The 26,481-nt window shown below is 42.3% G+C and overlaps 2 protein-coding genes and 1 long non-coding RNA gene across 5 annotated transcripts; 1 reads left to right on the top strand and 2 right to left on the bottom strand.

Moving 5' to 3' along the window:
- Window positions 1–1,083: 1,083 nt before the first annotated feature.
- On the bottom strand, window positions 1,084–15,311 carry LOC121192741 (vang-like protein 2). 3 transcript variants are annotated; one of them, XM_041054602.1, is made up of 8 exons: window positions 15,224–15,311; window positions 6,316–6,701; window positions 5,761–5,884; window positions 4,247–4,854; window positions 3,891–4,024; window positions 3,406–3,541; window positions 2,377–2,620; window positions 1,084–2,267 (listed from the first exon to the last, which is right to left on the bottom strand). In XM_041054602.1, exons 2-8 carry the CDS (start codon window positions 6,384–6,386, stop codon window positions 2,007–2,009), a joined length of 1,578 nt encoding a protein of 525 aa, XP_040910536.1. In that variant the 5' UTR covers window positions 6,387–6,701; window positions 15,224–15,311; the 3' UTR covers window positions 1,084–2,006. The 3 variants fall into 3 exon arrangements, with proteins under 3 accessions (XP_040910536.1, XP_040910535.1, XP_040910537.1); XM_041054601.1 differs by lacking the exon at window positions 15,224–15,311 and adding an exon at window positions 14,589–14,920; XM_041054603.1 differs by lacking the exon at window positions 15,224–15,311 and adding an exon at window positions 14,699–14,920.
- A 1,056-nt stretch (window positions 15,312–16,367) lies between these two features.
- On the bottom strand, window positions 16,368–26,298 carry ncstn (nicastrin). Its single transcript, XM_041054592.1, has 17 exons — window positions 26,195–26,298; window positions 24,839–24,940; window positions 24,224–24,347; window positions 23,697–23,818; window positions 22,911–23,056; window positions 22,019–22,163; window positions 21,748–21,860; window positions 20,935–21,087; window positions 20,700–20,804; window positions 20,500–20,577; window positions 20,076–20,245; window positions 19,852–19,954; window positions 19,329–19,427; window positions 18,858–18,945; window positions 18,538–18,701; window positions 17,984–18,196; window positions 16,368–17,683 (listed from the first exon to the last, which is right to left on the bottom strand). The coding sequence occupies exons 1-17, from the start codon at window positions 26,250–26,252 to the stop codon at window positions 17,561–17,563; spliced, it is 2,106 nt and encodes a 701-aa protein (XP_040910526.1). The 5' UTR covers window positions 26,253–26,298; the 3' UTR covers window positions 16,368–17,560.
- On the top strand, window positions 23,768–25,013 carry LOC121192773. Its single transcript, XR_005895248.1, has 2 exons — window positions 23,768–23,926; window positions 24,128–25,013. It is a non-coding gene; the product is annotated as an uncharacterized LOC121192773 (long non-coding RNA).
- Window positions 26,299–26,481: the final 183 nt, after the last annotated feature.

Here is a 26,481-nt window from a genome sequence, read left to right as displayed (position 1 = left end):
GAGGCAGCACGTTCACTGTGCTTGTTTCAGCTCGTGGCACAAGGCGAGGCGGTGATGTGCTACTGCTGCAGAGGAGCTGCAGTGAGGAGTTACAATCACACGTCTGGTTTGGGATTTTTGTAGAAATGCATCAAAACCATAGTAAATCAGCTCATAGTTTAACTACAGCTGCCTGTTTAGTACTGATTTCCTCATATGTACAACGTCAGAAAATGTGGTGTAGATCCCATTTACACTTAGCATTAACATGCAATCTGTGTCTGGATTACAGGCCTGTGTTCTTCTTCAGTCCAGTTTCACTATCACCACTGTCCAATGAAAAGCATTTGGTAATTCTCAGATAAACTGATGTTTTCTTTTATCGATTTAGAAGATAATAATTAAAAAAAAAAGGCTCTGCCACAAAGCTGAAAACAGGACTGTCCTTGTTTCTGAAGCTCTCGAGCACATCCTGTGGCCTTCCTCAGAAGATGGAGCTGGTTTACTTTACAGGTGGTTCTATGTGGAGGGAGACTCTAAGCAACAAATATTCACAGCTGATAATATGTAACTATGACCCTCTTTGGCATTTTTGCTTGAAAAATGTTGTTGATAATTAATTTTCTGTCTATCAACTCACTGACTAAATGTTTCACCGTGGCAGTGAGTAATTCCATCCACTGAAGAAGAACACGAGATGTGGTTGAAAGCTTTTGAAACAACAAGCAATTCTGACGTTTGGCTCGAGAGTATTTTTGTTTCACAGCTGTTTTCAAGGAATGAACATCAAAGCTCTGTTAATTTTTCCTCTGCAGACAAAGGGGCCGTCTGCAGCTTTTGGCAGAGCTTTGCTTTGAGATGCTGCAGCAAGTTCACAGACGGATTCAGGAGACCTGTCGACATTTGGAGCAGACTGTACTGACACCTGCTGTTTTTAAAAGCTGACATTTTCAGTAGCAGCGACTGGACTTCAGAGTGTGTGACTTCAGAGGGAAGGGAAGTCGAAAGTACAGAGAGAAGCACATGTGACAGCTGGTGGAAATATAATGAAACTACAAATACTAATTCATTATTTTTGTATTCTGGTCTGTTTGGTCTGCTTTAACATCCTCTTCCTCCAAATAGGATGCATGGTAGCATGTTAATAGCAAGTGTAAGAGGGATCTTTGTTCAGATGTCCTGTTAAAATTGTAACATCAACAGTAAAATTGCCAGTGTAGAGTAAAACTAAAGCTGCATATTTAGACAATCATGAGCATACAGAGTTCTGGAGTAGCAACAACTTAGGAATGTACTTCCATTTTTCATTACAGTCAGATAAAAAGACATTTTGGCCTTGAGGCCGCAGAAAAGCAACATGTTAAAATCAATGCACATAATGCTACATTCTGTAAGTAAAAAAAAAGTCACACCCTCTAATATAAAAACAGTCCTTGTCATCTCAAACAAAACAATACACTGACAGGGAACCGAAAGGCAGTGGTACACCAGCGTTGCAGTCAGAGCTGAGCTCCAGTTGGTCTGTTCTTAAGACACAATACAGAGGAAGTGACAGATGTGATGTAATCCCCCCTCCTCTGGTGTGCATGTGTTGAATCAGCACAGTAAAGTAGTCCAGTGGTTACAGCAAAAGAAGAAACAAAAAGACAGAAAGTCCCCTTTGCAAAACAAGGGATTTTTTTTCTTTTTTTTTTTTTTAAACAGAGTGTTGTAAAGACAAAGACTTAACAACACGGGAAAACCGAAAACGTCAAGGCATCCGTTTATTTCCAGGTGTAGACAATCGTTGAGCTGATCACAGTTTGTTATCAGAGCATCTGTGATGATCATTAAACAGGAGGAGGTGTCAGATACGTAACACTCCTCTCCTTGTATGATTTTTTTGTCACAGACAGTGGAAATGATTGGACGAGATTGGACCACGAGGCCTCCACGTGTCCGGCACATCAGTGATCCAGCAGGGGTGAGCACAAAAGGAGAGCACAGCGGGGGTGGGGTAGGGAGGTGGGGCACTTAAGGAGATGCCGTCACACCGAGGTCTCCGACTGCAGCCTCATGACGAACTTGTGGCTCTTTGGGTCGATGAACTCCTCCCCGACCCGCATGAAAGGTAGCGGCGTGACCGTGACCACCAAGGAGAAGTCCAGGCGCCGCAGGGAGAAAACCAGACCCTGACGCAGCGCTGAAGTCACCGGCTCCTCGCTCACCAGAGTCCACTGGCGCCCCCTGCCGTTCTGCTGCTGGTACTGCATGGTGGGACCTGGGGTGAGGTAACGCTCCAGGAAAGCCTGACAGGGAGCATGGGAAAGGTTTGAATCAATAATAACTTGCTTAAACAGAAGTCGCGCAAATAAAGGTTGTGTTTATTTACCTGAACTCTCAGAAACAAACTCTCACCTTGGGCGTCATGTTATGTGTGATGCAGAACTGCAGGTGCGTGAGGATGCTCTCCATGCTGTGGAACGCCTGCTGACGGGTGGTTCTCAGGTATTTCTGCATGGCTCGGGCCATCGGAGCGAAGATGGCCTGAGCCGCCTCCCGAGGATCCATCACCTCTCTCGGGTGTTTGGGGGACGAGGCGACCTCGTCCTCGTGGAGACGCTTGATGTGTGTGAAGGCCTCCTCCACCGCCACGACCAACCTGAGAGAGTTGGACAAAAAGCATGTTGTTAGACACTGTTGGATATGTGGTTATTTCTCAATGGAATGTCCTTTTAGCATAATCCTGACAGCAAAACGCTTTGTTTAATCATAACTGAGTGATTGTGGAGCTTAAAAGACGAGGAAGAGATAAACAACCACCATATGTTGGCTTTGCTCTGGTAAACATTTCTTGTAGGAAAACGCTTTGAAAAATTTTGCAATGAAAACAGCCTGAGCAGGAATGTAAACTCGGTTTAGTTTATGTCTATATGGATTAACCATCACAAATAGCCAACATTTGACATTTAACCAATACCACTACCAAAGTTTTTCAGGTTCTCGTTCGCTGCTCATGCCAGGTTTCAACTGGAGAACAAATGGGCAAACGCTTGATTTATGTGTTATGTTAGAGGAAAAATTTAGAGGGAAAGAGATCAGGCCTGAACAAAAACATAAATCATTTCTGAACTTGCATGTGTGCTCAAAAATAAACTCTGGCTTTTAATGGGGTTGGGTAGACCTGGCAAACTGAGACACGGGTTCAGTCTTGTGGTGACTGTTCCCCCTGACACAAACACTGTGGTTTCGGTTTCCCTCTCTCCACACACAGTCATAGTCAGTGTAGACGAACTACATATTGTCTGAAAGCGTCTCTCCCTGTGCGCACACGTTCCACAGTCTGTCTCCTGTGAACACTGGTTTCATTTGTTTGCTGCTCCATGAATCACACACCACAGTGAATCTCTGCCTTCAGATCATAAGAGGGGAGTACTGTTATCTGACCTGGCCTTGCGTTTGCGGATGCGGCGGTCCATCTCGGCCTCCTCGTAGTAGTACTCGTTGTGGGAGTTGTCTCTCCTCCTGGCAGCAGCTGCTATCATGGCCCGGGACTGACCTGTGGAGTTATTGGTGGTGTTTTCTACAAGACGACACATGCAGAGAGAGAGGAATTAGTGAATGTGCATTTCAGGTATTTAGCTGTTGCTAATATTCAACGAGGACAAGAGTGAAATAATGTTCACATTTGGACTAACAGTAAGGTGGACCAGCTTCAGGTAAAATTAACCTCATGCAGATCTGAGTAAAAGAAGACATTGTTGGCATGTTTAACCTGATGAACGGTTTAACCCCAGCATTATCTCACTGTATGCGTCAAACAACAGCCATCTGGGTCTTTAGCAAACCAAGAAATGACGATGAAGACGGAGGAAAATGATGAGTTACGGATTAGAAAACAGGCATCAGAGTCGTTCTGAGGCTGTATTTACCATCCAGGGAGTAAACCTTGAAGCCGGTCATCTTCTTGGACAGGATGGATTTGGGCAGGTTGAGCAGAGCAGGGTTGTAGACGGGGAAGTCGCTGTAGTAACGGTCCAACACCCAGACAGCTGCCCGCTGGATACTAAAACATAGAGTGTCAATCATCAATGCCACAGTAAGAACCGGTCGAACATCAGCTCCTGATTGGACCAGGACAGACTATAAACTACATACATGCAAATGCAGGACAAATATACTAAATGGTTCCGTAATTTCAAATTCAGTTTTACTTTAAAGGGACTTTAAAGTTTCTAAAGAGCAGTAAACTTGACATAAACCAGTTTCCAGGATCAGTCGTACTAACCTGAGGTGGCCCACATTGTAGAATTTGCTGGCTCCATCCGTGCTCCGAACCACCTTCAGGCAGAAGGCCGGCTGCAGGTGTCGGACCTCCAGCAGCACCAGTGCCAGATACTGGATGAAGAGCAGGGCATCCACCAGCGAGGCAGCGTACTCCACAATCCCCCTGTAATCCCTCTCCCTGGGCTCTAGCACCCGCACGCCATAGAACAACCAGTACGACGCCACAAACAGGAACACCAGCACCATCAACAGGCAGCGGAACACGAAGAAGCGCGGCAGGGTGGCGCGTGGAGGGCGTAGGAATAACGCCCAAGAGGAGATGAGCAGGACCAGGAGCTTGAAAGCCAAGGATACGTAGAGGCCTTCGCAGGGCGTGCCGCAGGGCTCCAGGGTATCACGCCACAGGACCTGCGGGAGGATGAGGAAGGCTAAAGGTGTGACAAGGGCGAAGAAGCTCAGGCAGCCTCCCAGAGCTGGGCCGACAAAGCGCTTGCACTCCAGTGGAGTCGACTCCTCCAAATCTTTGGAGAGGCGGGTCAGGTCCTCGTTCGAGATGCTGTGCTCTGAGGTGCCGGTGACGACCGTGGTCGTCTCTCCCCAGTTATCATCCTGTCAGATAAGGAAAAAAAAGCGTGTGTTCAGTGATCATTTTTACCACCTAAAATACAACTGATGAAGACAAAAACTCAAAAGCTTTAATCTAAACTGCATGAAATTGAAGTTGCTTAAAAATGATTAAAACAATTATTTGATTATCAAAATTGTTGCACATTAATTTTCTGTCGATTGCCAAAGGAATTAATCGACTAATCGTTGCAGCTCTAAATGTATGAGAGGAATCAGCCTTCAACATCTTCAGCCTTTCTGTATCCATGTTGTCTGTGTCTTTGTGGCATCTGCGGCCAAGCACTCGAGCCAGAGAGGGCGTCGGGTTGGTTAAATACAAATCCCCCCCGACTATTTAAAGAAAGACGCCTCCTCACTTCGTCTAGCAACAAAGATGTCACCTCAGGCTTCACTTCACTTCAAATACCGTCTCTTCAATATTTTAAGACTCGGTTACACAAATGTCAGCACCTGCTCCTCCCTGATGACTGACGGGACTGGCGGAGATTACAGTGAAATGACCGACAACTTCTGAGAGACACACTTGAGACATCAGAGGAGGGTAAAGATTTTTTTAAAGGGATCCAAATATACAAACAATACATAAATAAAAATTAGTGAGTAAACATGAAAAGACCTCCTATTTCTGTTGACTGATTAGTAAACATTTATCCATGCTATTAAAAAAATGAATAAGAAGAAGCGTGGTAAGAATCTGTAACCCTGGTAATGTTAGTGTCTTAAGGGACAGAATTTTATTTCCTACCCACTGTATCAAACAAAGGAGCTAAAATACCAGTCAAAGAATTTGAAAAGTAATGAATCCCCAATAACAGCTGAGCTGTTGGTGAGCTGTAGGTCATCAACCTAAAGTTAACAGACAAACTTATGTCAAACAGTGTGACTGACCCTGTCATCTCCGCGGGTGGACTCTGCATCGAGCAGCGGCTCTCCAGGAGTCTGGATGGTGACGGATTTGTCCCCACGACTGCTGCTGTCTCGGCTCTTAGAGCGATGGCGATCCCTCCGATCCCTGCGAGTAATGTTATATATGAACTATATTAGTCATTTTTTTCCCCTTTCGATTCCCGAAACAGATTCACCCCAAAGCCACAATGATTTGAACAAACATCTGCTTGGTTCCAGCTGCATTTTGTTTTGATACAACTGCAACACTTGCCAAATTCAACTGTGGCCCCGATAGAATCATTTTTAATTAGAAGTAATAGCTGTTTAATTTAAGAACATGTTAATAACCACTGTAAAACAAAAGGAGAATTTTTTTTTGATAATCTAATTCCACTTTGTCAAAGGTCTGCCTGCTTGTTAGCAACAAAGCTGCCCACTCACAAAATCAAATAATGTACAAGAACTTTCTGAACATAATTGTAGTTGTTGCTAAAATGTGAGCAAAAGGAGGATGATGACGATGCACATGTTTTGTATGTGACCTATGGGACTCACCTGTGCTTGCGGGAGCTGCGGGAGTGGGAGGACTTGTATGAGTAGCCAGAGTACTGCGATTCGTTGTCCATGTCTCGGGTCGGCGGTGAGCGGGCTTTACGAGCCCCGCCTCCTCCTCCTCCCCCCGTGCCGCGCTGCTCGCCGACTCCTCCCAGCTGGCTCTTGCGCTCGGAGATGGACTTGGTGGAGAGAGCCAGGGGCAGCTTGAGCAGGTCAACCTTACTCCTGAGGGAATCTATCTTGGAGGCCGATGAGGAGGGAGCAAGAGAAGGGAGACGGGACAGCGGGGGAGGCTACGGTGAGGAGGAGAAGAGGAGCAGGGAGAGGGATGGGAGAGGATGATGGGTAGGAGAGTCGCAGCAGGGGAGAGTTGAGGTGGCCGTGATCTGAAAGAGATGGGAAAAGAGAGAAAGTTGGTCAAAACTTTTTGAAAAACTGTGGATCACATTACTGCTGCCCACACTTTTTACCTGCTCTAGATTATGGTGCAACACTGTACGTGCATGCCACACTCTCATTGTGATTGACATCAGCATCAGTCTCAAGTTACACATGTTAAGTCAATTGACTTCTATATACAGTGGAGGATTCATATTTATCCTTTCATCTAACAAACCATTCTTGATTAACTTCCTGCTTTGCATTTCTCAAAGCTATCGCACCAAACCATCTAGATGGATCCACTTCAAGGTCCCCAGAGTCTATTCTGAACATGGAAAAACTTCCTTTTCATATTACGCCTCCTGGTCTCGGTATAATCGACAAGATAAACATCATCTGGAAGTGCTGCCGTCGTATCAGGCATTCCAACAACACATTTTGAAAAGGTTCTGTTACACTATGTCTTATTTTGTCCAATCGACAGACCAAAATCCAAATATATGCCAAATATATGATATAAAACAGAGAAAGGCAGCAAATCCTCACGTTTGGTGCTTTTTCCTTTAAAAACAATTTATGGGTCAACTGTTTCACCCCTGGTTTAAAAGAAAACATTGGATGCGTCAGAATGATCTTAATCTTTCCGACTTGTCAGGAATAAAACTATGAGAGAATCAGTAAAAACCTTGAATGTGCGTGTGCGAAAATTGTCCAGTTTAGAGGAACATCAGTACAAAAAAATAGTCCCTCGAAGTCTGTCAGGATTAGTGTCAGGTTTCAGGGAAGTACATCAGTCAAACATGCACATCAGTCAGTTTGACTGTACAAACATGACGTAAAATAACCCTTTAAGTGTCCATGAATGCAGCTCTTGTGCGGATCGAACCCCTCGCCCTGGCACACTGACTGTGACACTAAAACATGTTGACCCACTAAACTGAGGCTTTGGTTTCAGCTCCGTGTTCTTATATCAAGTCTTCCAGGTCTCAGCCGAGGTTAATCATCACACGACTATATCTCCTCTCGCTGAGGAGCCAGCTTTAGCCGGCGTTAGCATGATACAATGGCGGCCATATTGGATTACTGTGTTTTCACAAAACTTGTTTGCCCTCTCCCTCCCTCTCGCCGTCTCACATTCCCTCCCACACTCCCCTCGTCCCCAGGGAAACAGGGCCTCTCCGCTGCCATGGCGATGAAAGAGGGCGTTCAGCTGGAGGGGGATTGGAGGTTGACAGTTGCCGTGGAAACCTGACCTCACGCCGCCCTCTGCCACACTGTTCTCCACGCTGCCGAAAAATCACCAAAATAAAAGTGCTGGCATGACGGATGTTGGACTGTCATATGCTGTTTAATTGATAAAGGGAGGGTGTGGCTCGCTGGCTTTGACTGGACCTCTGAGCGAAATGAAGGGGGACGTTAGCCGCTGTCACAGTCTTTACAGGGTCCTGATTTAACCTGATGTGGCTTTTATGCTCCCTCAACACCATTGTCCTTAAAATCCACTTCCCTTCAAGCCAAATACTGTACGGCGAAGAAGCTGTCTGTGGGATTTCTGTGAGTTTGTCCACATCACATAAACTATTCCCTCCTTCATTTTAGTCTTTCATTCAGATTGTTTCTTGAGAGGAAGTGCCCCTCATCCAGTACCAAAATGCACTAACTTTTACCAGACCAGAGACAATTTTGCAGCCCTGCAGCCATGTGTAAAATCTCAACAACATGCTTATTCCAAACCACAAAACTCCAGTGACTAACAGCCTCCTCCTGGTGTCTCATCCTAAGTTTTTTTTTCTTTGGTTATGGCAGAGAAATGAGCACAGAGCTGTTCTGTGCTCTTCCTTGTAAACACGCAAAAAACCGTCATGCTTCATGCTAACCGCATGATATCTCAGCAAAATATTTTAGACTCTTACTTTAGATTGTGTAGAACTGCATGACATTAGACAGAAAAAGCACATTAAAGAAAGTCAAGATTCACACTCCGTCCTTCTCAAATGCTCCGAAAGCATCTAAAGAACAGATAGTTACAACAGATTCACATGGAGGAGCAGATGTAAATGGCGTTTCCCAGCAAAAGAACAGACACAAAGATTCCCAGACAAAACAGCTTTTTTTTTTTTGACAGGCAACAGACCAAATCTAAACAGTGTTTTTATCTAATGGTTGTGGAAGTTTAGCTGGAACTCGCCCTCCCAGACAGAGAAACGATGGGCAAAATAGCAATCTGAATACATCACTGGCCTTAATGTTTCGCCCGTCACCTTCAAAAAATAACAATTAAGCAATTACAGTAATACCGTCTGTATTTCAAAGCAACTACGTTATTCTCAAATGACTTATTTTCCCTTCTACGTCTGTGAAAATCATACATGAAGTGATGTTTCTGTTCACGTGTCCTGATAACTGCCACGATGACTCTTACATATCTTGTCATTCCTCTCTGTGACACTAAATGTCTTTATAGGCGTCACAGACACAAACATGTAGAATCTCTATGTCATGAGATGAAGCATCCACAGCAAAAGTCGTGCAGGACCCACATGTATCTAAAGGCCTTAGAGAGCAATTAAAGGACCAAGGACAGAAGTGTAACTCCCTGCTGGTGACCGCTAAAGGTGCAGGACAAACACATCGGACTGAGCAAATACTGCGGTGATAACTTTGAAGTTTGTTGTTAGAGCGACATTAAAAGGAAAAGTCCTTAAAACCAAAAGGGTTTATCACCTTAGATTATGAGAAATGTTGTGTGCAAAGTTAATATTTCAGCCCAGAGTGGGTGGAGCGACAGACTTTCAAAAATGGACGGAGTTCATCCTACAAGGAGCGGCAATGTGCTCGATAAATTTCAGGTTAATCTACTCATTAGATTTCCTGTGCACAGCTTTTAGCCCACTGGTGGCACCACAGGTCAGGTCAGGGTTCACCAAAACCAAAAGGATTCATTATTTTGGGACCATAAATATGGAAAATAAATTTATAACACATTTTAAAAATGGTTCTTTGGATACAGACCAGCAGACAAAAGTTTTTCTTTGCTGATTTGCTGACTTATTCTAAACTCGCCTCGTGTGCTTCTGTTTCAAATTTCCAACATTTGCACTGACATTAACTTTATGCTTCTAATCAAAGGCATGTGCATGGGAATATAAACTGACCTCAGGACTGAGCAGGATGAGAAACATTAGTGTCCCAATAATTACAACAGCATCATCCTGACACATGATATTCACTAAAGTATTAAAATCCACTTGGTAACAACTCAGATTCGTGTGATTATAATGTCTGTCCTAAATCCAAAAATTTCAAAAACAAAGAATATTCTCAAACATTTAAGATCTTGTGTTGTGAGGGTGATTGGAAGCATTGATATGTTAACAACTATTGCAGTTGGTGAGATGGATAATAAAGAACTATCTACATACAGTGCACAAAAAAGACCTTTTAACTCGTTTCAGGCCGTATTTCAGATGGCTTTTCTCCAAGTTCACTTCTGAATTTATTGTTGCATAATTGCTGACTAAGAAGCTGTTCCCATGTTCATTCTGAGGGACTGACATGAACTTTTAGCACTGACCTTTCAGATGGATGACGCCTATGTTTTTCCTGTTATTCACATAATGAGATACATATGCTAGAGAAAAAAAAAACTAAACAGAGAGGTTTGCCTTTTAAGGAAGAGCCTACACAAAACTTAGCACCTTTCAGAAGAAACTAAAGCACTTAGCTTAATAAGGCTAAACATTTTTATAATAATAAACTAGCATTTACTTCCATAGTGCTAAATTTAACCTACTTTGATTATGGTATGGTATGGTTGTTGTAATTCCTGATGTGACCATGTGACTTCTGGACTCGGTTTTCAGCTCAGGTCACCAGCGTTGTAGCTGTTACAGTGATTTTCTTATGAAATATTTGTTATATGACTGAATTTAGGTTTCTGATAATCTCATATTGTCTGCAGCTCTATAAATCTGTGTCTGAACCTATAGCATAACCTGTGAAAACGGAAGATAAAACAACCACAGCCTCTAGTAGATGCCTTTACCCTGAGCACTGTGGCTCCATGCTTCTTTTCCTCTGTGGTGTCTCTGATCCTCACACTTTAAACTGCCTGTCTCTGTCTCTGTCTCTCTGTCTCTCTCTCAGCCTGTTTAGTGGGAATATGACAGAACACTTGATCTACAAAGGTGTGGTCCAGTGGTGAGATGGATAAGGTTTCCTATTCATCCCGGTGTCCTATGGCCTTCTTAATGAACCACACCAGGACTCTTCTCATCAACTTCAGTCAGCAGCATTAAGTTTACACCAATACCTTGAGTATGCAGGTCTATGTGAGCAGGAGTGAAAGCTAAACCCTGTTCTGTAAATACATAACCTGCTGTTATTCGTGGCTTTTGATAATCTTCTTCCGTGAATGCACAGGTTCATTTCTTTTCTCCATACTCAGCTATTGTTCTGGGGCTTCCATTGTTAACCAAACAGTAGTGTGATTCTTCATCTTAGTTCAGGATTTTTTTTTTTTCTTTGAACCACACACACACACAACTCATTCATTCCTCACAGCCCAGCTTTAAAGTGAAAGATTTCTGATTTCTAAAAAAAAAACAAAAGAAAATGACCCTTGTTCACTTAGGTCTTGACTGCATTCAACAACAGGTCAGTCCAGTAATCTGTGTATGTGTGTGGTCTGAGATTAAACAGTAAGGATGTTGGGTTTCAAGCCTACAAGTGCCACGGCTGGATGGTTTTATGGCCGGAGCCAAAGGGAGTGTAAAACCATTTAATATCATTAACTGATAGCAAAGCTAAGTGTTTTCTGTACAATCACTCACTAGCAAAAATAACAAGTTTTGCCAGACAGTTGCTTCTGTATCCAGTAGGTACATAAGACGCCTTCCACAGAGAACTGTGGCCATCTAAGACATTTTTGACAGGTCACCAACCAAACTCTGTAAAATTTTCTGAAAATTAAAAAAAAAAAAAAAAAACACAAATCTGCAAATTCTATATTCAATTTATTAACTTATCTTTTCAGTGATATCGTTTAGAAATGTTCTCTCTCTATTAGAGACAATTAAATCCTTCTGGTTCAATTCATTTATCCAGCCTAAACACGATCTACTCTAAAGAACATCAGAAAGAATCGTGTGCAAAAAAGCGTATGAACCTACAAAGTGAGTTTCTCTTGCTTACGTAATTAAACCTCCCAGATTCCCTGAAATATTACAGATGACATGACCCTGGTGTTCTCAGTGGTAGCTACAGCCATGCATACAGACACTTCACCTTAAACAAACCCCTACACTCAAACCAAAATGTGTGAGTGTATGAGTACTTAAAAGTGTCAAGTACTGAAATTTACCATGGAAACTCTGGGCAGACTCTTAGCCTTGTTTGTCTGGATTTCTTCTTAAAATGTTCCCACTGCGTTTATCTGCAGCCTGTGCTTCTAATCTAGTAAGGACACTATCATCAAATCCAAAAAGGCCAGTGAGTTTACGCTGCTCAACAAATCATCCAGACCATCGAATCATTACTGATGAAACCAATCAAAATTAATCAGGCGTTCTGCCGCAAACATGCGGCTCGAGTCGCAAGATGTTAAAAACAAGCAGATGTAGGATTTTACAGCCTCTATTTTCCCCCAAAGGGAAAAAAGAAATCAAGCTGTCATCAAACATTTCGAGCCGCTGGCACCGAGACAGCAGCTGTCAGGGTGGAAAAGCAATCTGGGCCATCTCTGAAATGACCAGCTCCATTCAACAGCCATTTGAGGCCTGATATACCAACTGTGAAAATAAGCGTGCACACACCCAGGCTTCAGTAGGGGAAGAGGCTCATCAGCGTATCAGGGCCACACACACACACACACACACACACACACACACACAGGGCTGACCACCACCCACTGTTGCCTACGACGACATCAGTAAAACCAGCGAAAAAACAAGACAACTGCTACTGTCAGCTTTCATGCACACATGGCCAGCAAACTGGAGCAGGTGTGTGTGTGTGTGTGTGTCTACAAATCTAACAGGGTGTGGTTGAATCAACAAGCCTGTCCTCTGCTCAGCGCTGTGATTCAAAGAGACCCCCGCGCACAATCGGTCTTCATGTCCAAACAAAGTATTGCAGAGACAGGAAGTGGCCCAATGAGCTGAGATGAGATGGATGTGGTTCAGATAAAAGACTCATGCTGGTTGTTCTCAAAGCCGCAGGCAACTGTCTTGACCATCGTTATTTTCTGTTATTGATTAATCTTGACTGATTGTTTGGTTTGTAAAGTAGAAGAAAATAGTGAATTGTGCCTGTAACAATTTCCCAGGAATGAAAGTCACACTGGAGAAGATGGACCAGTAAATTTTCTTGACATTTTTTCTATAGAAAAATAAAATCCTTGCCGATTCGTTTTCTGCTGATTGCCTAATCAACGAAATTGTTTCAGCATGTTAAAAAGTTGGTTCTCAGTTTCCTCAAACCACAATCAACGTGTTTTCCTACTTATCCCTCTAGTGCTATCTATCAGTGCAGATGATTCCTGTTTTATCTGCCCAGGTTTTCTACCTTCACCCCAAATACAGCACAGACAAATTAAAATGTATTTGTGCTGCTCAAAGAGTTTAAAAATAACATTTGAAAAACTCAGCAAGTGTCCCGGTCATACTGGGTGATCCTTAGATGCAACAGACAGCAGTTTTCATTGGGAGCTGTCGTCCTGAACAGGATGTAGATGTCTTTACTGATACAACATTTATGTTTAACCCTTTAATCAGAGCAGAAACAACTAAGTTGTTTAATCGGCCAACAGAAAATAAACTGAAAACAACTTTGACAATTAATTAATCATTTAATTGATCATAAATATCAGCATGTTCACATCTTCTTAAATGTGACTATTTGCTGCCTATTTCTGTTTTAAATCACTGCAGCTAATGTGTTTGGGCTTTGGGCTGTTGGCTGGACAGAACAGGACTTTTTTATTGATAATGGAAAATTACGCTTTGTTTTTTTTTTCTTCTGATTTTAGTGAACTGACCCTTTAAACGTTAAACCAGACAGGTTTAACTCAAATGTCAACCATTCTAATAACTGGTTACTAGTTCAAGTCACCTACTAATTAAAAATGCCAAACATTTTTAATTTACTGGATCTAACTTCTTAAATGTGATGATTTGTTTTATATCACCATAAAATTCACACATTTGGGTTTTGGGCTTGTTTGGTTTGACAAAACGAGCAATTTTTAACCACTATTTTCTGACATTTTATAGATTAATGAAAAGCCAAGCAGTTAATTTAACTTCTATGGGGATTTATAAAGAGGACTATAAATGTACTAACTCAAAATTCAAAACTGTATTCCTACAGGCTGTTCCAGAGCATGTGTGTCTATAAAAGCTTTACAGTGAATTAGCTGTAGCCTACACACTGAGTATTTCTCAATCTTCTATGGTATCATTGTGATATTACTGTAAAATTCCTTACAGTCAATTTACTTTATGGCTTTTTAAGCCCTTCATCACTTTAACATGCCCTTAAACTGCATCAGTTTATAGTTATACTGTTTTCTGTCCCACTCTGAGTGTTTTTAGTATTACATAGTTTTTCCGGGCAAAGTAAACACAAAACTCTCATTTTCACTGTAAAATTAAAACTTATTCACCCAGTAGGTAAATAAAGTCCTCAGTGAAGCAGAGGTAATCAGGGCCTTTCACTGCTGCAGCAACATTTTACTGTGTCTGTTTGAATTCGTGCATTTGAACGGCGCAACAGCGTAAAAGCTGTTTGGGCACATTGTGGCACTGAGCTGTTGGTAACAGATCAGGAGTCAAGCTACATCAATAATTCAGCAATATTCCACATGCACAAAAGGCTACCAAAGGCTAACTTACTGCGAAGAGCTGGGAGCATTTAGGGCGAATATAAAGAGTTGGGCGACCTACAAAATAAATAAAAAAAACACAGAGGGTGCTGAAGAAAGGCAGGACAATGGGAGACTCACAGGCCCCACCGGTCGCGTCCTGATGCCAAATTATCCAAATGCTCGTTCCCCTTTCTTCTCCCTTTCCTTTTCCAAACGGGACGCCCTCACGGTAAATGAATGGGCGCACTCAAAATTCCCACCAGTCCTTCACCACGGAGAAAATTCAAAACCTTCGGCCTAGAATCAAACCGGACGCGCTTATTCCTTCCAGACGCATCACTGCCCGAATCCTCATTTAATCCCGTAGTAACATTTACAAGCACAACAATCCTCGTCCCGCGTTCAAAATCGGTCCAGAGGGCTACGTGGCCTCGGTGAGAACAACAATAGGGCCAATGAGGGTCCTAAACTTCCCTGCAGTTTCAAAAAAAAAAAAAAAAAAAAAGAAGGCGACCATCGCGTCCTCTCGACTATTGTTTGGGGAAACCGGAGATCTCCGGCGCCCCAAATCCACCCCTCTCTCTCCGCAGCGCACACGCACCCATAACCAGCCGCAGCACCAGCAGCATTTCAAGACATTTTCCACAGAAAAATACTACTTACTTATTCCGGATTGTCCATTCAGGTATTTTCTCACTTTCCACTTTCTTTCCACTCAGCCGTAGCACCGTGCGCCCCGCCTCCGCTCCAGTTTGGCCCCTCCTCTGTTTTCCCCTGGGGGCCAAGGCCTGTGAAACCGTGCGGTTCAGCCACAGCACATTTACTACCACACGGTGATATTTCTCTGCGTGCGCACTCACTGGAAAGCACTGGACAGCATAATGTCACTCATAAAACAGAGGAACATTTCCCCCAAAACCAAACCACCATCATCAAGTGTTTTGAAATACAGTCTGGTCTGTAAGGAAAATTGGATGCGTCCAGAATAGCAGCATTTTTAGACATTTGGATATAAAGTTTGGATAGAAGTACCACTTCTTTAGCCAACTAAATCTTCAATAAAGTTTTTTTTTTTTTGTGGTACTTAGACTACACGGACCATAGGTTAGTGGTTCCCAGCCTGTATTGGCTTGTGGCCCTTTTAAAAACAACCAACCTTAACTTGAAACCCATTCATCTGCAGCTGTGACCAGTTCAATCAGAATGAATTTCTTGTTTCATAAATTTGTCAGTATTTTACACTGTATGCTGTTTTTCCACCTCCACTGTTATTTCATTGTTGGGTGCACATGTGGCATCTAATTTTTACACTTGTCTCTTTCACGTTTCTCACACCTCATTTTTTCATATTTAATTTCAAATTTTTATATCCTGTTTCACAGCTACCATAATTGTATGTGAATAGATTTTAATTTAAAAAATTTGCTTTATTTCATTATTTACTATGACTGTCACTGTTGCTTGTTTTTATTCTTATTCTTCTGTTGGAATGGATACATGTTTAATTTTCTGCTTTCCTTGTGAGCGCCGCTGCCTTTAAACATAGAAATTAGCACCTCACCCTCACGTGTCCTGTGTGGTTACTGTCTACAGAAGAAGGATGATATCACTCTTGTGGTGCATTGACAAAATTTGTCAGCATAATAAACAAAATAATAAGCTGAGACCATATTATCCTCATTTCTGTGTTTATGGAGTGCTGCTATCCCAGTTCATAAGTGTTTCCTTCATGACAGTAAGCTCTTCTGGCCAAACACATCAAATTTCATTTTCATTTTCTGTTGAACTCAAACCACTGAACAGGAAAAACTGGAAAAGAAGCAATGTTTATTTCTTCATCAAGGCATCACAATTGGTCTTTGATTCCAGCCATTAAATGAACACGCATCAGCAGAATTAAAACCTCTCGTTTGTTGTCACAATTGTTCGGACGTTATCGTTAAAAGAAACCTTGTGAAAAAAGTTTGAACCAAAAAGAGTGCACAGCCAGAGTACCAGCACACTTTCAGTGTCAAAACATAAGATTTATTTAACAACTGGATTTGAGGACTTGGAGATTTTGGAAGCTGATCAATACGGAGCAAAATGTTTGTCAGCCACCCCAGACGCTTGCGTATTCGGGAAATAACTGCAGTGGGTCCAAAACTACATAAAAGTGCAGTTACACGTGTACTGGGAATGAATAATATAATTCTTTTTGCTAATTTTTCTAAAATCCTCATGGTTTTTGTCAATTTTTCAGAACCTAGAACTTCAAAAACTTAAAGAACTTCAAAAACACCTCACCGTGCATTTCCAGATTTTGCAAAACCTTTGAATTTAAATTTTTACAACTTGTTCACTGACTCATAAAGTGGTTTCTTATCATTAGAACTGAGTGATAAGTTAAACTACATGACAGAGAAGACAGCTACAGTATTGCACCATCGCAATCCTCATATAAAGCTTACACACACACACACACACACTCACACACAATTGTTTGTACACACTAAATCACGCAGTCATTTGCTGACACACTCAGTCACATTTACATATTCGCAATCATACATACACACACACACACACTCAAAATAACGCTCATTGTTTAGTGCCCATCCCATGACACAGTAAACAAAACATTCTTTGACAATAAAAAGGAAAAAAAAAAAAGAAAAAAAAACAACTAAAATAAAAGAAATATAAACATCTTCTGGCAGGGCCCTCAGGTGCCTGACCAGTGTTTTCTGACCCTGATGAGTCCAGATCCATCCAGGCCAATCCAGTCCGGTCCAGTCCTCATGTCACGCCTCACCTGAGTGAGTCCATAAACATGGAGTTGTCGTCTAATAAGCCCCCCCCCTCCCCCCCAACCCCGCTGCTGTGACTAAACTGTCTGTGTACCTATTCATGGTGTGTTTTAAAGAAAAGACCCTGTCCTTGTCTGCTTGGGATAGAAGTAGCATTAGTAGTAGTAATAGTAGTAATAGTGGTCGTGGGCCTGTGTCTCCTCCGAGTGGATCAGTAGGTGGCGTTGGTTGGTTCCCTCCCCGAGCTGAAGAGTATGTCGGCCTTCGAGCTGATGATATACGTCAGCAGGAGGGACGTTACCAGAATGCCGACACCGACGCCAAGGGTCAACATCTGGAAGAGGAAAAGGAAAAGGAAGATTTAGCTATTACACATTATCACTGATTTTTTTTTAATGTTGAAGGCAGCCACTGGTTTAGACTAATTCTGTTTTTCACTGCAGCAAATTCATACTCATATTTCCTTTATTATTAAAAAGATGACAGAGATGGACAGTTTCCTGTAATTTCAGTATGATGTGGTAACAAGCTTGTGGAGACCTGAATTTTTTATTTTTTTTTAGATAGGTAATCACAAAACTGTGTGAAATCTGAGCATCGTCTTCCACCCCGAGGAGTGAAGGGCAGGGCTTACCTCCAATTCGTGACTGGCCACCAGGAATATGCGTCCTTTGATGAACTTCCACCTGGACTCTGTCCATGTTGAGTAATCTTTGGAGGTGTACTGCCGCAGCTCAAATGCTGGGGACAGCGCTTTGGAGAGATGAGCGGTGGAGCGGACACAGAATCCCTCCCTCTGTGTGCTGTTGGGAGGCGCCGCACCCTGAACCCACATGTAGTTGTAAATCTGAGGGAGGAGGCAAGACGGGTCACAGGACGGTGGAGGGGGGAAATAAATATATTATTTCTTTTTAAAATGAGCAGGAGTTGTGCCAACGGTGCTGTTCCTAATTTCTATTTAATAAAATAGAATGACAGTAAATTGAATGTCTTTAGATTTTGGACATTTTTCTCTATGTTCTGACTTCTATTTGACAAATTGAGAAAATCATTAGTTAATAAAATATTACTTAAATATTTTATTAATTGCAGCCATTTTTGTTGTGATATAATTTCTCTCAGATTAAATGAAAACCAAACACAACTGAAGTAAATGAACAAAAAGGGCAAGACCGCTGTATGTCTTACGTGTTTGTTTTCAGTGTCTTTCTCGTCCTCTCTCTGGTTCTGGCAGTTGTCCTGGGTGATGTTGACGATGCTGCCTGTCAGGTTAGCCAGCAGGTACTGGACCAGAAGAGTCGGTTCGCTGGGCTGCTGGACCACGCCGACATAGAAGTTTGGGGGCCTGTCGGCTGAGAGACAGAAAACAGAGTACGATCATCCCAAACAGCATCAAAATAAAACATATTCGAGATATGATGTGTCTATAATTAACAGTGATTATGTTCCACTGCTTTCATATAAATCTAGTTTTTTTTAAAAAAGGATTTGATTTCATCCCAACTTACCCAGATGACTTATGAGGTCTGAGGAGATTATTTGCTGGAACCAGGAGTTATTTGACCGAACGAGGAAACTGTACAGCATCTGGGTCACCTGAGAGAAAGAAACCAGAAACAGACGTCAGAGCCACTTCTGAGAGATAAAGCATTCTCTGAGAAAATGTAATGTAATTTGACAGGAAACAAGGTGTCTGCTGCAAGCAAATTCTACAATTGAACCTGAGATGTGAAACACAACTTTCACTGTATTCCAGACCTTTGGTTTTCTACTTCTGTAAATATTCTCTCACAGCTGAGTAGAGTGAAAGAGAGAGAGAGACAAAGTACAAACAGTTGTTTGAGGACAACTGTGACATTTTCGATATCAGTCATAGCAAAAGGTGGAGATGAGAAGGAGCAGTTATACTCAGATAAGACAGACGGAAGGCTCGAAATATATTTATTCACTAAACAATAAAACCAGACTGAGAGTCTTACTATTTGAGGGTCTGCGTTAATGCTGCTCAGCTGGGTTTCTGCTCCTCCCGCCTGCCTGTACAGAGCCCGAGCGACCATGGTGGCCACCTCAGTCACAGCCTGAAAGGTGCGTGAAGAAAAATGAAGAAAATCTTTATCAGAGCTGCAGCTCGGCAATATCGGTTTTAAAATTCTGGAAACAGAAGCATCGCAGAGGCAGCTTAAACACTGCAAGACGGGTTTTCTGTTTAACATTTTAATAGTGAGCAGTCAGCAAACAATAAGAGGCGGTTTAGATGATGTCATTATTACCTGTTGCTCAACCCCGCCCCCCCCCGCCAAAACACAGAAATCAGATATTGAAAGCAGGGTCATATTAGATGAAACTCATTCACAAGAGTCACATTTAAACCTACAGAGTGTTTCACAGATTTTTGATATTAATAACATGAAATAATGAGCCCAGAGAACATCTCTGTACCAGAAATTACACCTGTCCAAAGCAAAACCACGACCACTGATGATTGGTGATTAATAGTAATACCTTGGCAGTGTCAGTGACAAATTGTAGCTGCTCCTCTGGCGTCATGTTTGGTGGGTAAGACATGTTCAGGTATTCTGCGTTATCAAACATGCTCTCGTAGAACCTGCACACAGAACAGAAATGTAAATTAACAAACGTTAAAAAGTTCCCCAAGGTGTCAGATTCTACTATCCTGATGAATTGCTTTAGGGTGTGGTTCTGGAGCTTAGGAAACCCTGACTCACCTATTGGTGAACGCAGACTGGTGATCCTCAAGAACAACGCCAGGGATTGGCCGAGCTCGCAGGAAACGCTGGAAGGACGAGGGCGGGAGCGGCTGAGAGAAATTGGGCACTTCAGCAGAGACGTTTAAACCTGTCGCAGCCAAGCGCAGGTTTCTGATGAGCTCCTCCACCTGAAACAAAACACTGAGGTGAATGAAAAAATACATATAATACACACACTGGGGGCTAAATTGTTATTTCTGTCCTGTTTTTATAGCTTCCTCTTTTATGTCCAACTCTACTCTCTCTAGGTTCAACTAATGACTACTATGCTACAGATCTAAATTCCCACTTTCTCCTGCAGTGATCGGACATGTCTCTCTGTGGTGGTGGAGCAGTGCTGAATGAGGTGAAAGGAAACTCTAGAACATGCACAGACACAAACCTCCTTATTGATGCTGTCGTTCCTCCTCGACACAGGGTCAGTGTGAAGCCAGAGTCTGGAGTCAGCACGAAGTCCGACCTATGGCAAGAAAATTCAACAAACTGACATACAATACATATATATACACATAATGTACAGCTTTAAAAATGTTGCCAATTTTCGACCATCATTTTGTTATCTGTACCAAACCTCGGACCAACCTGTCCAATCTCCAGCACTGAGTGAATATTGTCCAGGTCCACTACAAACTGATTGTTCTCCATGTCATACACCATCCTCGAGCTGCCGATGTAGTCAAAGGTTTCCTGAGGTCAAAAAGTGAAACAGAAAATACAAAAAAACATGAGCAGGGCTGGTAGTTCAGCCCCAACAAAATAAACATTTAGCATGTTGAATAAGCACAATGGTGAAAACAGTGATGTGTAAACAACTGACCCCTTGGAAGAAGGTGTAGAGGATGGTGCGGTTAGGCTGGGCCTCCTGGGTGGCATTACGCAGAGCGTGAGCGGCCGCCAGCAGGGTGACGAACCCTGAGACTCCGCTCTCTGCTCCTGGAGCGATGTCAAAGAAGAAAGACCTGCTGTCCACCTGCAGAGGGGAGGGGAGGGGAGGGGAAGAGAGGGGAAGAGAGGGGGGAAGAGGAAGAATAAAAGAATGATTCAAATTTTTGCTTCAAAATTTCTTGATTATCAATGAGCAGAACGGTTGCTGGGGAATTTTCTGTCTAACTAATGCTAATGCAAAACTGACTAATGGTTCCAGCTTGACTGCACCAGATGGTCTGTCCCCCACAGAGCCCTGATCTCAACATCATGGAGTCTGAAGACACTGAGACAACCTGAATCCACAGAAGAACAGTCAAAGTGTGGTCGCGCCAAATATTGATTTGATGTAGTTTATTTTCTGTTTAGTGCGATTTGTATTACGTTGTTGTGGAGAATTATTTACAGAAGAAGCAAAGCATAAAAACTGTCTGTACACTGACTGGAACGAACTGACTGCAACATCACATGACATAAACCACAAAGCAGGACTTAGCTTGGACTTGACTTTCACACTGGAAAGCTTTCAAAGTGAGTGAGATCACAGAAGATACTGGCAGGAGAAATTTCTAACGCTTTTCACAAACTTACATGAGCATCTGCACGCTAATAAGTAGCACATGTTGTACTGTGGTGAAATATTGCTCTAAGCCTACTTTTTCATTTCAGCTTAAACTCGGAGGAAGGACTCTTTCCAGCAACTCACCCTGGCTGCTGCGATGACCACACTCTCCCACATCTTGTGGCCCTTGGCTGTGTTGTTGAGAGGCCTGGTTGAGGCCCAAACATTGTAGTCACCCAGTGGGTCACACACCATCTCTAAAAGACGACAGAGTAAAAAAAAAAAGTTGGTTAGAATTGGTCGATTTTCTTCCTAACAAAGTTGCGTTGTCTTTATAAAACGCCACAAAGCACAAAAAGACATTGCCATATATACTGCAGCTTATATCACACATTTATTAATGTAGTGTAAATACCTGGGCTGATGCTGAAGTTGATGTCATTTCGTCTCATGCAGGTGGCTGTGTCGGTGACGGCGAACATGTGGGAGTAGAGCTGCATAGCGCACAGTGGGTACTGAGGAGCGCTGCCGTTCACAGCACGGTTATGTTGAAAGTAGCACTGTGAACATTGAAAAGCAAACACATATAACATGTCTTTGTATGTGGGTTAGTTTTTGTGGTCATAGAAACCATGATAATATTTTAATATTATAGTGTTTTTTTAGAGTTTTAAACTCACACAAACTATAACATGAATACGGCCTCTGGACTGAAATGTTTCAGAAAACTACAAAGTCACTGACTGAGCCCTTCAAAGAGCAATTTAAAGAATTTTCCAGAGGCAACTTTAAAGGCACAATCTGCCATTTTCAATGAGCTATGGCTGAAAGCTGAGGTAAAGACAGAACTTAAGGCTGCAGGTCATGTTGAATTAGCTGTGATCTGTGAAAACATAAAGCCCACAGAGGAAATAACCATATGCACCCTCGCACTGCATCAGGGGAGGATATCTAAATCCTATGTAATATGATATGTCTGTTTTTGTCACACAGAGTGGTGGAAAAGAGGCAAACGATTTGTGCGTTCTGATAAATCATCTCAACGTAATGTGCCACAACATGCCCTATATGAAGAAGTGCAGCTGACGCAGCTTTGTTGGCATCATTCCTAATCTCAACCACAACTGGGACAAGTTCAGATCAGATTTTATTGTAGCTGCACTTGAAAAGATTTCTGCTCTCCAACACCAGAGGCAACTGTAAAACAATTAGACAGCCATTTTGTGCAGTGACAGCTAAGCCGAGCGATGCAGTACCTGTAAGTACAAACAGGATTAAGAGTAAAAAATATCCGCTGTCGTATTTACCTGTCGTATGATCTCGGTGTCATTGTCGTCTTTGAGAGAGAAGATGGGGAAGTCAAACTCCTCGTAGGACAACCCGTTTCCCAGGGGGTTCCACACTGTCACATTACAATTAGCCATGGCTGGACCATAGGTCTGTGAATAAACACCTGAGGGAAATAAACAGAGAAAACATCAGCAGATGTAACACCAGAGAAGGCACTCGTGAAGCGTGTACTGCATGAGCAGGTTTCTTCAAAGTCATGTAAATAAACTGAAATAGAACTGGTGTTGCGCGTCGTGATTTCTACTAACAAGCCACATGAAGGTTAAATCAATGATCAGCGCCACTGAAATGCATTTACAGTGTCTATAAAAAAAATGCATTGCCTTTGGATATTTCATGTTTTATTCTTTCACATTAATTATTCATTTTTCTTTTCATCAGTATCAAAACAATCTCCTCTACAAAGGACTGCTTTTACTTTTGGTACTTTTACCCAACTAATATTTTGAAAGCAGAACTTTGATTTGTCTTTCGTTTGAATGTTTTGGTACTGTGGCATTGGTACTTGAGTGGAGGACGTAAATACTTCTTCCACCCTTGGAAGAAACATTAAATCTCTGCTGTGAAGACAAACATGATTAACTGGTGACACTGCTATGTTTCAGAAATCATTCACATAACATTAAATCTAAACCGACTACAGTTTCAAGAGCTGTGCCCTCCGAGGATCATGAAACCCAAATTTAGCTCTGCAACTCGTGAAATACTGAAGGACAAGTCACAGCTCGCAAACACCCACCCACCTGAGTTCTCGTTGGGACAGGTGGTGTGCGGAGAGAAGCCCTCAGTCGGGTTTGTGTTTGGCGCCACGACAGCAACGCCTGCCACCCTGCTGGAGCCACTCTTCAACTTCATCATGACGGATCTGAGGAGCAGACAGTCAGTACGGGTCAGGGGAGTCAATGCGGGTACAAATACGGGTCAGACATGGGTCTGAAAAGGGGTTCGAGTTTCTTTCCTCACGGTCAGACAGGTAAAATTTACCAAAGCTACTGCACATTACTGTAACTGACAAGTGAACAAGTTTTACTGCCATTTCCTGATGTTATAACTTCTCACCCATCTAAAAAGTTAGGAATAACTGAAGTACATTAGGCTTGCAACTAACAGTTATTTTCACTATATTTAGTTCATCAACTATTTTGTATTTGTATTTTTGCATGATAACAAATAGTCAGTGTCGGTAGATGAGGCCCAGAAGACTGAAAGCAAGATTAACCACCATAAAGATGAACGACTCCCTCTGCAGGGTGAGACATGTTAACCGTACCTGGTAAAGAGCCGTTGCTCCAAGATGACCATATAAGGAGGATTGGGACCAGAGCTCAGGACCCAGTCCAGGTTTTCCTCCGACTCCAGCACATGGAGCACACCCACATTACCTGACATAGAGGCTGAAATAATGAAGAGGAAATTAAATATCATCATCTGTGACACAAGCTTCTGGGATGAAACGTTTAGATGCAGCAAAGACAAAACTGCTGCTGCTGCGGCTTTTGTAGAATGACAACAGTTCACACTACGTTCAGCAGCTTTTGAAAAACACTGACTTTTTTTTACAGGCAGTGTCTGTTTTTATCTGAATCTTGCAGCTTTTGATCGTCTTTGAAAATTTGTCTCTCACTCTCAAAGCCACAGAATTGATTTTAGCATCTCCACACTTGAACTGCCTGGAGCTTCCACAAAGAAAACTCTTTAAAAAACACTGCTTGTTGTGCACTATGTAGTTTTTTTCTACAAAACAACAAGTGCAAGAAAGACACACAGAGGGCTCGAGGACACACACTGTGTATTTAAGATACTGCAAACTGCAACAAGTAGTCAAATTCATCTCTGACACTCATTTTGAGCAGTAGGCATCACTTTCATCTGTTGCTTTACTCACACTGGCAGCCTATTTGATGTGTTGCATTGAGCAGTCGCACACATGGGACAGTGTAATTGAGATGCACATAAATCTTCTTTTCCACTGAATTACAGCTGACACCTGCAAGGGAAAAAAAAAACACACTGTAACAACTGCATAAGGAGAACAGATTGATATTAGGGCATATTCGTGATCAGGACAATTTAATACAAAAGGTAAAACTGGAACTTCTGGCACAAACAAGTATGATTTAGCTGTTTACAAAACCTCAAGTGGAAGTTGTAGCTTTTATCTCTCACTAAAACACATTCCTTATTTCTGGATCAGACATGGTTCACTTCTGAATGTTATCCTCCAGTAATTCCTGTGTAATGCTTTTTGCATGTTGTAGATAATGGAGCTGCTGCCGTTGTCCATCATCAGTATGTTCTTGGAATAAATGAAAATGAAAACAGTTTTCAAGGTGTGAAAATAACGCTGAAGCCCCAATCTACTACTGTTATACTATCATCTCGCATTAAACACAAAGTGCTTAATGTGCTCGTTTTACAATGTCATCCCTTGGTTTTAAAGCATTTTGTAATCCATAAATAAATAATTCACTTCCTGAAACAGTCTTGTATGGACTATCAATATGGAGGCAATTTAATGCTGCTTTGCACACAAATATACCGGCATCTTAAACCGCAAGTAACGGATTAACTTTTAACTCTTTTCTACCACTGTCAGCATTTTCAGCTCGGTCCACCTGTTGTTCTCACGTCCGTATACACGGAAGCGCTCAAGCAACAGCACAAATGTGACAATAAAACCCGTTTTAATTCAAATAAATTGCTGCTTTGATGGGTCAGTTATGCGCCGAGTTTAGCAGGACACCCTACAGATGTGAAAGTGACTTCACTTGTACTATACCTGAGTATTGGGTGGCAGTCAAATTAACAATAAACAAAATTAAATATATGTATAATCTGACACGAAGTTCTAGCATCTGATCCCTCGAGCCCCGGGCGGCCGCAGCTGGGGAATCACGAGCAGTCACGCTGATCCTGAGTTGCTCATATCAGGGGAGCAGACAGAAAAGTCACCGAAAAGACTTTTTAAAAAGAGGAATAAGATACGTTCCGGACTTCCATGTGATGGAAGTGGGTTAAGAGGTGTTGTTACATGGAACTCCGTTTTAGAACTTATATTAAAAAGCCGGCAAGGGAGATTAAAACCGAACGGGGTAGCTTTTGCTAACGCTGACTAGCCTAGCAGTCGGCTAGCTCGGAGCACAAAGAAGTCCATCAAGATAACCGCCAGGGAGAGAAACACACATCGCTCGTTGACAAATACGTGTGCACGCACATTCAGCGCTGTTAGGATACAACTTACCGATGAAAAAACAACAAACTAGCAAATTAATAATCCATTTGCTCGACAGAAAATCCATCTTCCTGGTTTGAAAAGCAGAAAAACACAACAGGAAGTGTTGACATGGGAAACGTCCGGGTTCCCCTTTTTGGTTCCGCCCCGATAAAAAGAGACGGACTTTGTCAAAATGGCACCTTTGGATCTCTGCAACGGCAGTATTAAAATTTTTTTTTTTTAATTAGCTTTAGGTGAGGTAAAATATACCTTATATCTATACATAAAATGTACCTGTAGCAAACAAATTTCTC

The sequence above is a fragment of the Toxotes jaculatrix genome, chromosome 14 (genome assembly GCF_017976425.1).
Source record: "Toxotes jaculatrix isolate fToxJac2 chromosome 14, fToxJac2.pri, whole genome shotgun sequence".
NCBI lineage: Eukaryota > Metazoa > Chordata > Actinopteri > Toxotidae > Toxotes > Toxotes jaculatrix.
This window is presented reverse-complemented; position numbering and strand designations above follow the sequence as displayed.